Source organism: Equus caballus, chromosome 16 (assembly GCF_041296265.1).
Source record: "Equus caballus isolate H_3958 breed thoroughbred chromosome 16, TB-T2T, whole genome shotgun sequence".
NCBI lineage: Eukaryota > Metazoa > Chordata > Mammalia > Perissodactyla > Equidae > Equus > Equus caballus.
In genome coordinates, this window is record NC_091699.1 from 58,086,825 (window position 1) to 58,102,847 (window position 16,023).

Consider the following 16,023-nt stretch of genomic DNA (forward strand, 5'->3'; position numbering starts at 1 on the left):
ACCATGAGCAAGAGTCAGCAGACACACACACATGCACGCATGCACACTTATCCCCTTAAGAATGCCACATAATAGAACTGTTGGATAGAGATGATAAAATAAGAATGTTTGTAATAACTAAAGACATAAAAGAAGGAATTAGAAACATAATAAAGGAATAAGACAGCTTTGGAAAAGAACTAAATAAAATCTCTAGAAATGGAAAACATAGTTATTGAGATTAAAATCTCAATGTACAAATAAAATAACACATTGATACAGCTGGGAGAGAATTAAATGAGTATAAATTTAGATCTAAGAAAGATGCCCACAATGTAGAACAGAGAGATAAAGATGCAGAAAATATGAAATAAAGCTTTAAAGACATGTAGTCAGATTCAGAAGACCAAGCATACAAATGAGAGGAGTTCCAGAAGGAGAAATAGGGAGAAGGAGAAAACGAGAGCAAAAGAATATTCCAAGAAAGAATGACTGAGAATTGATGAAATAAATGAACCTTAAATTCAGGAATCATAATACATCCTGTGTAGGATAAATAAAAATAAATATTTCTAGACATGTCATGAGATGAAACTGCTGAACATCAAAGCAAAGACATCATAAAGCAACCAAAATAAAGCAACCAAAAGAAGAAATATTGCCTACTAGGGAGCAATAGTCAGATGGATGGCAGACTCCCCAATATCTTCAATAGAACCCAGAAGACAGTAGAATAATAATTCCAAAGTGCTGGGAGAACATACTGGACAACCTAGAATTCTATACCCAGTCATCTTACCACTTAAAGGATACTAAACAAACACTGAGAGTTCTCTCTGAAACAACAACAAAAATTTGTACTTCTAAAAGAAGTAAAATGATTGCAGAAGTAAGATTCTGCGAATGGAGCAAGCAGTGAAATGAACGTGGGTAAAGATAAGCAAGCATTGACTGTGTACAACAATAATAATGATGATGACTGATTTGAGGGTATAAAAAGTAGGAACTAAAATATTGGACAACAGTAGCATGTAAGGTAGGCATGGAGCAGGGATTGAAGGTAATGAAGTCTAAAGTTCATATACGCTATGAAAAATTAATTAACTTAGAGCCTTGTGTTAAAATTTTTTAGGTAACCACTAAAACCACTAAGAGGATAGAAGTGGAGGGTCCTAATTGCCCAACCAGTAGAGAAGAAAGTGGAGAATTTTAAAAATTCAATCCAATAGAAGGAAGGAAAGGAGAAAATAAAAGAAACCAAAAAATAGAAGACATAAAATAAGATGTAGACGTAAATACAAATATATCAGAAATCACAATAAATAGAGGTGGGTTAAAGTCACTACTTAAAAGACAGAGTGTCACTTTGATAAAGAAATAAAACTCTGCTATGTGTTTTTTACAAAAAAATACCCAAAATATGAGGACCCAAATCCCCAAAAGGGGTTGAAGAAAAAGAGACAGAAAACAATATCCCAGAAAATACTATAAAGAAAATTGATGGAGCTGTATTACTATCAAACAAAATAAAGTTTAAAGCAGAAAGTATTACTGAGGGATAAGAGGTCCAAAATGCACAGATAAAAGGAACGATTCACTAGGAATATATAAGAACTCTAAACTTGTATGTCCCAAGTTACATAGCTTCTAAATATGTAAAGCAGACAGTAAGGCAAATTTAACAAGTCCACAATCTTAGTGAGAGACCACCTTCAATAATTGATGGGTCAGGCTGACAGAAGTTTAGCAAGAATATACAGGATTTGAATAACAGAAATGAAAAGCTTGAGTTTATGAATGTGCCGAGCCAAGCACCTAACAATTAAAGAAAATACACATGGAACACTTACAAAATGAATGCATTTTATATCTCAAAGTAAGTCTAAGCAAAGACAGGGTATCATGTATCTTTCATTCTCTGCGCATTGTACAATTAAATTAGTAACTTTTTAAGAAGACAAGTTAAATTTTTAAGAGTATACTTCCAGATAACTCATGGTCAAAGAAAATGTTATAATGGAAAGCATAAAAGCTTATAATGTAAAGAGAATGAAAATACTTTTGAGTTGCAGCAAATGCAGTAGTTAGAGGGAAATTTATAGCCTAAAGTATATATATTAGAAAAGAAAAGTTGAAAATGAATGAGCCAGGCATTTGATTCAAATAGTTAGAATAAGTATAAACATCAAAGAAAATTGAAGAGCAGGAAATTAATAAAATAATAAAGATTCATCAGGGAGAAGTTTTTTTAGCAAAACATTTTTTGAAAAGACTAATAGACAAACTTTCAGCAAGATTAAAATAGAGGAAAAAAAGAAGGCACAAGTAAATCCTGTTAAGAATGGACAAGGAGGCATAACTACACAAACAGCAGAGATTAAAACATGGGAAAAGGACATTATAAAAAACTTAATGCCAGCAAATTTTAAACAGACTAAGTGAAAATTTTCCTAGAAAAATATAGATCACCAAGAAGAGATTTAAGACCATAAAGAAAAGAGAAAAAAATTAACCAAGCCAAATCCAGCAGTGTATAATTAAGAAAAATCAAATAAAGAAAGAAAAAACTCAGGGCCGGCTTGGTGGTGTAGTGGTTGAGTTCATGTGCTCCACTTCAGTGGCCTGGGGTTGACAGGTTCGGATCCTGGGCATGGACCTACACACTGCTCACCAAGCCATGCTGTGGTGGTGTCCCACGTACAAAGTAGAGGAAGACTGGCACAGATGTTAGCTCAGGGACAATCTTCCTCACAAAAAAAAAAAAAAAGAAAGGAAGAAAGAAAAAGCTCTTCATGATCAAGGTGGGTTTATGCCAGGTACATATGATCTTTTCTTACATGTGGGAAAATTATTTAATAAAATTAAATGCTTTGTGATATGAACTCTTGGCAAATTAAAATAATCTAACAAAAATATCTACAAAAATTGACAGTGAATATCATCCTTAACTTTGAAATGTTAGCGGCCTTCCTGTTGGTCGGGAACAAACACAGATGGTGATGATGAAACTGGTGGTAATCATAGCTAGTACTTCTTAATCGCTTAATTTCTGATAACAACCAGTAATGGAGATGCTATTATTATTATCCCTGTTCTACTGATAAGGGAACAGAGGCACAGAGTGGTCAAATAATTTAGCCAAGGTCACACAGCCAGGAAATGGTAGAGTCGAGATTCAAATCCAAGCAGTTTGTATCTAGAGCCCATGCTCTACCCCGTGCGCTACACTGCTATGCTACAGCTCCAGCTATGTGCCATGTGACATAATGGTGGCAGAGCTGGGAATGTAGCTACGGTCTCCCTACTCTGAGAGACAGGCCTTGGTGGCTCCATCCAGGTAAACACAGAGTCAGCCCTTCTCCAGGGGATCCTAGGACAAGCCTGGCAAAGAGCCCACCACACTCTGAAAGGAGCTCCTGGGATCACCACTGAAGTTGGGTGGCACCAGCTTTGTGCCATCTCCCTGCTTCCAAATTATCCTGGAGGTCTTTGTCAGCATGGTAAGAGAAGAAGGAGGAAAGCAGATCTAACATTATTTTCCAGATATATTGTTATCTGTATAAATAATCCAAGAAAATCTACACAAAGACTAATAAAACTAATAAGAGAGTTCAACAATGTTGGTAGGCACTGGGCCAATATACCAAAATTAATTCTGCTCCTAGCCACCATCAGTGATCATTTGGAGAGAGTAATTTTTAAAAACACTTAAAAGAGCAATAAAAAACTGTGAGGAATCTAGTAATAAAGGTACCAGAAGATTGTAAATTTTATATGAAAAAAATTATAAAACTATTGAAAAACATAAAAGAAGACCTAAATTAGTGAAGAGATATGCCAGGTTCATGGATGAAAGTCCCAATATTGTAGAAATATCAGTTCTTCCCAAATTAACTTTAATTACCTTAAATTGAATGTAATTCTAATCAGAATCTCAACACATTTTTTTCCCTTGGGACTTGACACAGTAATCCTCAACTTCATATGGAAAAGCAGAATCTGTCAAGATAAATTAAGTACTAAAATGGGGAACTTACCCTACCATGTATTAAGATATATTACAAAGCTGTAGTAATTTAAAACATAGTATTGGTGCAAAGATAGCAAAATGGACCAGTACTACAGAATTGAGAACTCAGAAATAGGAAATGCACATGCAGAGTCTTGTTAAAAAGCAGAGATGGCGTTACAAATCAGCAGAAAAGCGTAGACTATTCAATAAACAATACTGGAAAGAATGGCTATGTGTTTACAGAAGAAAATAAATTTAGACCCCTCCCCACACCATACTCACTAATTCATTGCAGGAGAGCTGGGTTTAATACCTAAATTGGATAAAGCAAAATTTTAAATCTTTTAGAATCAAAATAGGAAAAAATATCTAAGACCTTGGGGTTGGGAAGGCTTTCTTCAACAATACAAAAAGTTTATACCATGAAAGAAAAGATTGATCAATTTGCCTATGTTAAAATTTGTAATATCTGTATAACAGAGGATATGATGAGCAAAGTAAATCACTACAACAAACTGGAAATCGATGTTATGAGAAGTATTGGAATCCAGAATATATATTGAGTGCTGACACATCAATCAGGGAAAGAAGGACAACCCCGTGGCAAAAACATGACCACAACAACGGACAAAGGAAATGACAGGAAAATCACAGAAGAGGAAATTCAGATGGTTATAAACAAATGAAAAGAAACAGAGCAATGCAAATTAAAGCAACACTGGGATATTCTTTCTCACCTGTAAGAGAATCAAAAATAAACCTCTCTGTGTTGGCATGGATGTGAAACAGTGGGAACTCACACTTTGTAGCAAGTGTGGATTTGGTATGACCATTTTGGGGAGCAATTGTACAGTTATCTGGTAAATCACAGATGTGTTTACCCTATAACAACAATTTCAGAGATATATATTCTTGAGAAGGTCCCACATGCCTGTACAAGGAGACACGTACAAGAAAGTTCTTTGCAGCACTGTTAGTCATAGGGAAAATTGGAATCAATGTAACTGTCCGTCCACACATTAAAGAAATGCATAAATAAATTGTGGTGCATTCATACAATGAACTGCTGTGCACAATTAGCATAAATACAACCACATCAAAATGGGTGAATCTCAAAAACTTGAAGTTAAGATAAAAGGAACTTGCAAAAAAGAATACATACAGCATGGTGCATTTATATAAACCTTAAACAATGCAAAAATACTATATATTGTTAATATACATTAAAATTGTAAAAATGTGCGTGGGAACGATAAGCATCAAATTCAGGACAGTGAATACCTTGGAGTGAATGTAGTACCATGCGGCTTCAGTTTTACCTGTGACAACACATGGTGGTTAAGACTTCGTGGTGGAAGCCAGCAGCTTAGGTTTAACGTCAGGCTCCATCATGTGGGCCAGTGGCTTAACCTGCCTGTATCTCAGTTTGTCTGTAACTGAGGATGACAACTATACGTATCTCCTAGGATTCTTGTGAGGATTAAATGATTTAATGTATGTAAAATAGTAGAACAGTGCCTGGCATATGGTAAATGCTCTTTACGTCATTGCCATTATTTTGTAAGGAAAAATAAAACAAGGTTTGAAACAAATATGGCAAAATGTTAATATTTGGCAGAGTTTGGTGGTGGGTACAAAGGCACTCATTATATTATTCTATACTATTCTACATGCTTAAAATATTTAATAATTTTTAAAAATACAATGACAAACCAGGAAAATCATTGCAATATGTAGATAAAGGGATAATAGCCTTAATGTATAAAGTGTATTTATAAACAACATGCAGAAAAAGGCAAACACTCTAATAAAAAAATAAGCAAAAGATATGAACAGGCAATTTCACAGAAGAAGAAATACAAAAATCAAAGAAATGTCCAATAAAACAACAGTAAGCTATGGCCTTTGTCTTGTTGGATTGGAAAGGTTAATGGGACGCGAGTACCCAATCTGAGCATGGTTGTGGGGAGACAGTTACTCACAGGAGCTCGTGCACTTGGTTAAAACCTATCTAAGGATCGTTTAGCAGTGTATATCAGAATCTGTAAAAATGCTCAATGACTATCCATTTCCATTTCCAGATATTTATCCGAAGAAAAGAATGGGGCAGATTATTTTAAAACATGTATGTGAAAGGATATTTACTATGGCAATGTTTTTAAGAGACAAAAGAATTCCCATCATAGGCAAATGTAACCTTATGGCACATCTGTCCAATAGAATATCCCACGACTATTTAAAAAAAAAGAAAGAAAATGATGCTGTAGATCATGTTCGATTGGCATGGAAGGATGTTCACTGGTATTATGTTTTAAAAGCAAGCTTACAGTATAAACAGTATGATTCCATTAAAGACAAATGCCAAGGTCAGGAGAGTTTGGGGTTTCCCAAAAGTCCCCCCACTTCCGAGAAGCCACCATTGCCCTGATGGCTCAGTGGACCTCCTGGGACGTGTTTCTGCATGTTCATGGCCTCTGTGTGCTAGATCCAAGTGAGTGTGTAAAATGTACAATGTTGTTTATATCTGAAGGCAGCCCCTGCCCGGGCCTGGAGCTCTCGGCCGCTGTCAGCATTCGTAATAAATGCTGCTGATGATAGCAATAATCGCCCTCTCACACTGAGCGTCCACTTGACATCCGTTAGCTCTGATTCTTAGAAACCTCCTATGGAGTTATTATTATCCCCATTTTATGGATGGAGACACTTAAGGTCGGAGAGATGAGGAAACTGGCCCAAGATCACACTGTGGCAGACGCTACTTTGGAAACCAGGTCTGGCTGCCGTTCTCTGCACATCTTAAACCATCCAGCTTTGATCAGATGGCGGTAAAAAGCCAGAGATGCAAGGAGAAGTCGCACCAAAATTCACAGACTTCTACAGCGGTGGTTCTCAAGCTTAGCTGCATGTTAGAATCACCTGGGAACGTTTTTAAAAATCTCGATGCTTGGGCACTTCAGTCCAATTTAACCGAATCTCTAGGAGTGGGACCCAGGCATCAGTATTTTTAAAGCTCCTTAAGTGATTCCAAAGTGCACCAAGTTTGAGAACCAGTGCTCAAAAATCGCACTCCTCAAACTTAAGATCGCCTGGGGAATCTAGTCAAAAACCAGATTCTAATTCAGCGGGTCTGGGGTCTTTGAGATTCTGTCTGCATTTCTAAAGAGCTTCCAGGTGAGGCTGTCGGTTCTTTTGCTCATCACTTCCCCAAAGGCCCCAAGAGCCTGTGCTGTCTTTTCTCCCAGACTTCCAGCACCGCCTGCGATCCCGGGCAAAGTGAGGCCGGGGATCTTTCCTGAGCTCCTTTCTCCAGAAATGAGTGCTGGCACTCGTGGGTCTGTCAAACAGGCCTTAAGAACACGCCCACCCTGGCCTGCTCGGGCAGGGGCCAGGGGAGACCAGAGGCTGGGGTCAAAGGAAAGGGCGACCCAGGCCCCACCCCTCGGGGCTCTCGGGGAAGCCCGGTGCAGGGAGTGCAGCCACATGAGGGCTCTGTCTGCATCAGGAAGGCCTCCCAGAGGATGGGGAAGTGGAACTGGGTGCTGCAGGACACCAGGCACTGAAGGTCAAAGGCCCAACCATTTGTACGTTTATTCAACAAATATTGGTGGACCCGCTCCTAGCAGGGCACACAAGGCACAGTACATATAGTATCTCACATATAGCTACGTATATAGTATGTCAGATGGTGGTATATGAGGGAAAGAAAAGTAAAGCAAAGAAGAGGGATAAGGAGTTTGGTGGGAGGGGCCAGGAGTTTAGGTGTCAAGAAGCTTCTTCATCGACTAGGTGGCTTTTAAGCAGAGACCTGGAGGGAGTGAGTCCTGTGGATCAGGGAATGGGGATGATCCAGGAAAAGGGAGCAGCAGGTGCAAAGGCCCTGAGGCAGGAACAGCAAGGAGGCAAGCAGGGCTGGAAGAGTAGTAGGAGATAGGGTCAGAGGGTGCGAAAGTCATGGGTACGTAACCCGGCAACAGGCTTGGGTGCTGGAGAAAAGGGCAGAACCCGAGGATGCCTCTCCACATGTGAAGGCAGCCCAGGAATTTGAGCTGAGACTGGAGAATTTCGGGGGCTTCACCCTTCCCCAAGACCCCAGATGATAGAGGAACAGCTCCTTCTGGGCACAATCACTAGAGGGACCACTGAAGTCCTGAGGGCCAGGCTGATGGTTGGTGCCTGGGATGGCACTGCAGAGGTGCCATCCACGTGCCACCCCTCCTTACCCCGCCCCCAGGGCCAACAGCAATCCCCTGCACCCAGCCCACCCCCACGGGGCCTCATCTGAGCAGAGTGGGGAAGGGCTGGTGCTGTGGCCACCAACAGAGGCAGAGGCCTTTCCTCCTCTCCTTTCCTCACAGGGTCCTCTCAGGGTGGGTGCCCTCCCCTCCTGACTGCTGACCCTGGCGAGATATCTCAGCCGTGCTGCATCTCAGGCAGGCCGCTGTTTCTCACCTCCACCTCCCCAACAGCCACTGCAGCCCAAGCACTGCCCCAGGGGTAACCTGGCGCTCTGACCTCAGCCCTCCCCTGCAGAAGACCTCAGGGCCTCCTCACTGCCCTCAGGATAAGCCCCCAGCTCCAAGAAGGCCTTGTATATAGCCCCCAGCCTCCCCCAGCCAACCCTTCCCCGGGTATCCCCTCCTCTCAGAACCATGCTCCCGTCACAGCAGTGGCACAACCCGGAGCAGTCAACCGTGGTCACAGCTTCCTGGCCTGCCAGACAACGGGCTTCTGGCCCACGGCTCTGTTGGCCCAGGCTGGGCAGCTTAGGACTCAAGTCAGTGAACCAGGTGAAGCCCAGCCTCTGCCTACCTCAGGAATGTTTCCGGAAGGGAGAGGTCATTGCTCTAAATCTTGAAGGACAGCAGTGAGTTCATCTCCTGGTTCTCACACTTACTGGCTACTTCACCCAGGGCAGGTTACTTAACCTCTCAGTGCCTCAGTTTCCTTACCTGTGAAATGGGATTAATGACACTTTCCTCATCAGGTTGTTGGACATATTAAAAGAAACAACACATGCCAAGCCCAGCTCTTGGCACTGGTTAGGCCCTCAAGAAACAATGGGAGAAGAGTTCAGCATGTGGACAAGGAGGGAGCCAAACAGCGTGGGCAAAGGCCCTGAGCCGTGAGAGCCATGGGTGTTGGTGGAAATGCGTGTATTTGGCACATGTGGAGCGAGGGCACTTCCTGTGGTGACATGGGCTTGAAGGAGTCTGGGGCTGGGTTGTGTCACCTCCCACCTCAGCCTCCCCTGACCCCGGGTGGCTCCTAGACTGTGAGTCTCTGCAGAGCCTGCGATGGGCCCAGTTGTTTCTGAGGGCCAGGCCGGCGGGTCATGCTTGGTGAGCAGTAGAGAGGACTGGGGACATCAGGTCAGAGGTATCCCCAAGGGACTGGGCCATGGCCCAGCAAGCACCCACTGGGAGCCTGGGTACAGTCAAAGCTGTCAGCCCAGGAGGGGGCCCCTGCTAGAGCAAGAGTCAGGAGGCAGGGTGCCCCTCCTGGCCAGCGGGTCTTTCCAGCTCAAACGTCAGGAACCCCTGATTCCCACTCCCTCCTCAGGTCTTCACAGGGATCTTCACAGCAGAGATGACCTTCAAGATCATTGCTCTCGACCCCTACTACTATTTCCAGCAGGGCTGGAACATCTTCGACAGCATCATCGTCATCCTCAGCCTCATGGAGCTGGGCCTGTCCCGCATGGGCAACCTGTCGGTGCTGCGTTCCTTCCGCCTGGTACCCGGCTGGGCCCACCGCAGGGGCGGCAGGGTGTGGGGGGTGGGCCAGGGCACTGAGCACACCCTCTCTGAGATCACCACTTAGTCACCCCAACTTTGATCCGTCGTGCCTTCACCCAACTGCTGTTTGCTAGGTACCCCTGGGTGCCAGGCCCACGGCTGGTGATGTGGAGGCTCAGAGGTGGGCAAGACAAAGAGAAATCCCTCCAGAAGAGCAGTTGGGGTGGCCAAGCCCTTTATGGTTCACCATGACTCCTCCAGTCCTCTCAGGATCCCTGGAGTGGGGCTGGTGTTATCACATCACCATTTCACAGATGAGGAGACAAAGACTCAGAGAGGCGAAACAATTCCCCAAAGCCACATGGCAAGTAACAGGTGGAGCCAGGTCTACTGACAGCCCATCTGGGGCTCTGCCTGCTGGTTTTGGAATCAGCATTTTGGAAACTTTAATGCACACACAGATCTCCTGGGGATCTTGTTAAACTGCAGATGCTGATTCAGTAGGTCTCAGGTGATGCCAAAGCTCCGGTCCGTGGCCCATGCTTTAAGGCATTTCAAAATGCCCGGGAGGTCCAGAGAAGGGGCTGGAGGTAGGCCAGGGAAGGCTTCCTGGAGAAGGGCCGAGCTCTGTTGGTGGCTTCACTGGGATCTAGGAAGGCAGAGTAGGTGTTCAGTAAATGCTGGCTCCCTTTCTCTATGATAACTGAGAGGAGAGAAATAAGGAGGTGACTGGACAAGTCAGAGATGGTTTGAGCCAGCCCAGAAGGATGTCTGATGAAGATGAATCTGAAAGAGAAAGAACATTCCATGTTGGGGGATTCTATGGGGAAGTTCCTAGAAGTGAGACCAAGGTGGATAGGAGGCTAGTGTGGGGACAAAGAGAAGAGCTGAGTTGGGGAGAGGATGCTGGAGCTGTTGTCCTCACTCCCAGAGGAGAGCCCAAGGAAGCTGCCCTCAGGCTGTGGAGAGAAATAGTTCCTCTTGGAGGAACAGGTGTCAGTGACCTCCTAGGGCCCCCGGGTTTTCAGGCAGGAGCTACGGGGTGAGGGTGTCCATAGGCAGCAGGAGCCAGAGCCCCTCACAAGGATTCCTGCCTCCACAGCTGCGTGTCTTCAAGCTGGCCAAATCATGGCCCACCCTGAACACACTCATCAAGATCATCGGGAACTCAGTGGGGGCGCTGGGAAACCTGACACTGGTGCTGGCCATCATCGTGTTCATCTTTGCCGTGGTGGGCATGCAGCTCTTTGGCAAAAACTACTCGGAGCTCAGGTACCGCATCAGTGACTCAGGCCTGCTGCCCCGCTGGCACATGATGGACTTCTTCCATGCCTTTCTCATCATCTTCCGCATCCTCTGTGGCGAGTGGATCGAGACTATGTGGGACTGCATGGAGGTGTCTGGGCAGTCGCTGTGCCTGCTGGTCTTCTTACTTGTTATGGTCATTGGTAACCTTGTGGTAAGTTGGCCAGTGGCCTCACATACACACTCACCTACCCATCCATTCATCCACCCATCTACCCACCCATCCAATCGTCTGTCTGTCTGTTAGCTTACCCTTCCTTCCATCCATCTGTTCATTCACTCAGCCATCTATCTATCAAACCATCTGTCTACCTATCAGTCTCTCACCTATCCATCTGTTTACCAATCTATCCGTCCATCTACTCATTTACCCATCCTTCCATCCATCTATTTACCCATCTATCCATCCGTCTACTCATTTACCCATCCTTCCATCTATCTACTAACCCATTCACCCACCTGTGCACCCACTTACCCATTCATCTATGCACTTATCATCAATCCATCTGTTCACTTACCCATTCATTCTTCCATCCCTCTATTCATCCATACATCTACCTATCCAGCCATCTATCCATCATCAATCACTCACCCAGCAACTCACCCATCCATCATCTGTCCATCTCCATCAGTCTTTCTACTCAGTTACCAATCCTCCTATCCATTTATCTACTCATTCACCCATTCATCCATTCATCAACCCCTATCTACCTGTTCACTTTCCAATCCATCGCTTTATCACCTATCCATTCATCTGTCCGCCAGCCACCCATCCATCATCCCCCGTTCATTCATACACACACACACACACACACCCCTATTCATTCATCCATTTGCCCATCCATCTGTGTACCCATCCATTCACTTTCCCACCCATCCATCTATCCATTTATCCATTACCCATTTTTCCAGTCATTCAACTATCCCTCCACTCATTCATCCACCCCCACATCCATATATCAGCCCACTCATCCAGTCACTCATTTACCAGTCCCATTCATCTACTCATCCATCCACCTATCTACTCCCTTACTCATTGACCCCTCCATTCATTCACATCACTCTTCATTTGCTCATTTATTCATTCACCCACTTATTTACCTGTTTATTCATTATTTACTCATTTTTATATTCAATGATTTATTTATTTACTCATCTACCCATTATTTTATTAGACATTCACTTCAATGATTTATCGCACGGTTTTCCAGTTCAGCTTAACAGACATTTGCTGAGCCCCTATTGTATGCAAATTGTTGTGCCAGATGTTGTTGGGGATACAGAGGTGAATGTGGCCCTGACATTGCTCACCAACTTGAGAGAGCAGAGAGGTGGACAGTTCAAACAGGCATGGAACAACTCTTAAGCTGGTCAGAATGATCAGAGCCATTAAGGGCAAGCCCAGGGGTGCTGATCCCTTCCAACTGTGGAAATCAAGGAAGGCTTCATGGAGGAGGGTTTGGAGCTGACCTGATTGACAGGTGATGCTAGAGAGGGAAGGAGCAAGGTGAGCAGAGCACAGGTGCAGGCAGGTGGTGGTACAGGTGAGGCAGGGCCCGGGAGAGCCTTGTATGTCACCCTGGGTAGCTGTGGTGGAAGTCCCTGCTGTTCTGTCATGAGGGGCCCAGGCCTTTGCTCCCAGGGCCACCTCTCTGTCCTAGGGAAGGTGCATCTTGCCTTGTGTCTTTACAATGTAGGGAATTCTGGAATTGAGAGAGATCAAAATCTAAATGCCAGAGAAGGGGCCTTGGAAAGAGGCAAGGCTGAGGCAAGTCAGTGGTCCAGGAAGAAGTCAGTGTCCACCGTGGAGCCGTCTTCCTGGGTACACAGGTAGCCCACACATGCTCAGATATGGCACCTGCATGGTCTGGCTCCTGCTGGAGTAGGCAGCAAGGCTCACATCAGCTCATAGAGGGATTTTAGGTGGCGCCAGTACTGTGGGCCGCGGATGCCAGATCCCTTCCTCAACCCTGCCTGCTTTCTCCTTCCGTGTGCCTTAACCAGGCTAGGTTGGGGTCAGTCTCCCTCGGGCCTCACAGGTGGAGCCCAGAGAGGAAGCAAGGGATCAGTGCACAGTGCCAATAGAACCCAGCTCTTTGGCTGCCCCCACAGCCCCCCTTCCATCCCTCAAACTGGCTGCCCCTTGGGGTGGAGCCTCCCTCAGCCCCTGGCCCAGCCCGGGAGCCGCCAGACTCTGTGTTCCAAGGAGGATGTGAGTACACCAAGCTCTCAGCCCAGGGCCAGGCTGAGCTGCGCTCACACACGCAGCCCTGTGATTTCCGAGCAGATCTGCCTGGGGATGAGAAGATTAGAGGCTGCTGGAGGAGGGAAGCTAACGCAGCCCACGCAGCCCCCTCCCTGGCGGCCTCAGGAATTGGGCCGCTGCCGGGCGTGGGTGGAAGCAAGATTGCCATTGAAATGGGAAGTGATGATCAGGCAGGGGCTGGGGAGCAGCAGTATGATTGACGGGGAAAGCACTGGAAGAAGCCGATCTTCTGAAGCCAGCGACAAGGGAGGCCCTAGGTCCTGTGTGGGTGGACAGGGCTGCCCAGGCGCCCCCCTGCCCTGCCCCTAGCCTGGGCCCCAGACGCCTGGAGGTCAGGGGATGTGGGGTTAGGCGTGCTGAGGGCTGTTGGGAGGACCCAGGCTGGGCAACCAGGAACAGAGGCATGCCAGGCCTGGGGCAGTGTAGACAGAGGCCAGGGGCCAGGCCAGAGGTCAATGTAGACAGCAGCTCTGAATCACATCACGTGCCTCACCCCCCAGTGACGACATAAAAAATGCTGCCAGGTGTCACAGTGACCCTCTCTCCATAGAGATAGTGTGGGAGCTCCTACTTCTTAACCTTTCCATGCTGCCTGCGTGAATGTGCATTGCTTTCTAAATCAAAGGCATGTTTCTGAGGCCTGGCACTCTAACCTTACCCACTGCTTTCATCATAATTCTTGTTCCCAGCTTTCTGACAAGCATGTCTTGGGGGCTTGTGAGAAGACAGAACAGGGGCTCAGAGTTGGTTTCCAGTGAGAACGGTGCACCCACTTTCACACACCACCCTGCCATAGGGGCCCCCATTCAACCAAACTACCTTCCCGGGGTGGCTGGGAGGAGACACCAAACCGAGGGTAGGGAGGTGTGTCTCTGTCCTGTCGGCCTGGTGATGCTCATGCATCTGGCTGACCCATGTGAGCATGAATGCATGGCCATCTTCATTTTGCTCCGTGAGCCTGGGAAGTGGACCCAAGCCCAGCCCCTTGCCACTCAGCTAAAGTCCTCTTTTTTAACAAAAGCTAAAACTTCACACTCACGCGATGGCTTAACAAGTGGTAGCCCAGAACCATCCAAAGACAGAAGGATTATGCAACCCCCACTTATGAGGTCCCAAGTCCCTAACTCCTGATGAATAACTTATGGAAAGTACTGTGCCTTCTGGTACCTCTGAAACCTCAGCCCCTCTCCTGACTCCCTGGAGCCTAATGGGCCAGCCCTGGTTCCAGGCCCAGGTCCCTCCACCCCATCCCAGTTGTCTAGTCCTGTACACAGCACCCATACAAGCACTGCCCCCCCAACCCCGATGCAGCCACCTCTCCGTGGCCTGACCCTGCAGTTAGTCTCAAATGCCACCTGGCCTCTTTTCCTGCCATTGCCCCCTTCTCTGCTCAGTCCCCCATGTCACTCACCTGGAAAGCATAGTCAGATATGGGGACACAGATCGAGTGTGCTCCACAGCAGGAGCCCCAGATTTTCGAGTGGTGAGCCAGCTTTAGTGGGGAGCTCAGAGGCCCATCACTACCCCTCCTTCACCAACAGACACAGAAGGCCCTTTCCAGGAAAGCCCCAAGAGCTCTGGGTTGCTTCTAGGTGGCATCCTGTCTTGTGCCTGGTGATCGCAGATTGGACCCCACTTCCCAGGGAGAGGCCCTGTGCTCATCCTTTCCCCACTGCCCCCCGTTACTCCCAAGGCAGCAGGCCCCATCTGTAGGCTTGCTCACTGGATGAACCCACTGTTCTCTCATTGAACATGGGCCAAGACACAAGAGACCTGGGTCTGACCACCCTCAACTCAGACTGTGTCTGAGCCCTTGGGAGGAGGGATAAGAATCTGTCTTTCCTTTTATAGCCAAACTCTCTATATTCAACAGAGTGGAGAGTTAGGATGAGGGGCCAGGGCCCAGAGTTCAACCTAGAGTTGTTTGCCTTTGGCAGTCCTTAAGGTCCCTGGGCCTCAGTTTCCCCATCATGGACCCAAGGCTGAGTGCCCATGGCATGGTGCCTGCCTTGGTGAGCCTGATCTGTTACCTCCACAGGTCCTGAACCTCTTCCTGGCTTTGCTGCTCAGCTCCTTCAGTGCAGACAACCTCACAGCCCCTGACGAGGACGGGGAGATGAACAACCTCCAGCTGGCCTTGGCGCGCATCCAGCGGGGCCTGCGCTTTGTCAAGCGGACCACCTGGGACTTCTGCTGTGGACTCCTGCAGCAGCGGCCTCAGAAGCCTGCAGCCCTTGCCACCCGTGACCAGCTGCCCAGCTGCATTGCCACCTCCGGCTCGCCACAGCCTCCAGAGACAGAGAAGGCACCTCCAGCCCGCAAGGAGACACGGTTTGAGGAAGGCAATCGGCCAGGCCAGGGCACCCCTGGGGATCCGGAGCCTGTGTGTGTGCCCATTGCCATGGCTGAATCAGACACGGATGACCAAGAGGAGGAAGAGGAGAATAGCCTGGGCACAGAGGAAGAGTCCAGCAAGCAGGTGAGCCCCTTACCCTTCACGTGTATGCAGCATCTCCTTGTCCGAGGCCCAGGGCTCTGCTGTCCAGGGGACCTGGCCTCACTCAGAGCAGCTGCTCCTGACAAACTACCACAGCAGGGGTGGGGTGGAGGCCAATGACAGGCCGTCCCCCAACAGCCAGCCTAAGAAGGGTGCTGAGACGAGCTCTCAACCGTTTCTCCTGAACCCAGCCCAGGAGGGCATCTTGGGAGGGGCTGTTGTCCATCAT

At 46.8% G+C, this 16,023-nt stretch overlaps 1 protein-coding gene across 4 annotated transcripts in view; it reads left to right on the top strand.

Moving 5' to 3' along the window:
• The window catches only part of SCN5A (sodium voltage-gated channel alpha subunit 5), a 99,267-nt gene that overhangs the window by 53,391 nt on the left and 29,853 nt on the right, over positions 1–16,023 (top strand). For all 4 annotated transcript variants that reach the window (XM_023619740.2, XM_070236858.1, XM_070236857.1 and 1 more), the window contains 3 exon segments: positions 9,551–9,724; positions 10,829–11,185; positions 15,336–15,776. In XM_023619740.2, coding sequence (XP_023475508.1) covers positions 9,551–9,724; positions 10,829–11,185; positions 15,336–15,776 — 972 coding nt within the window.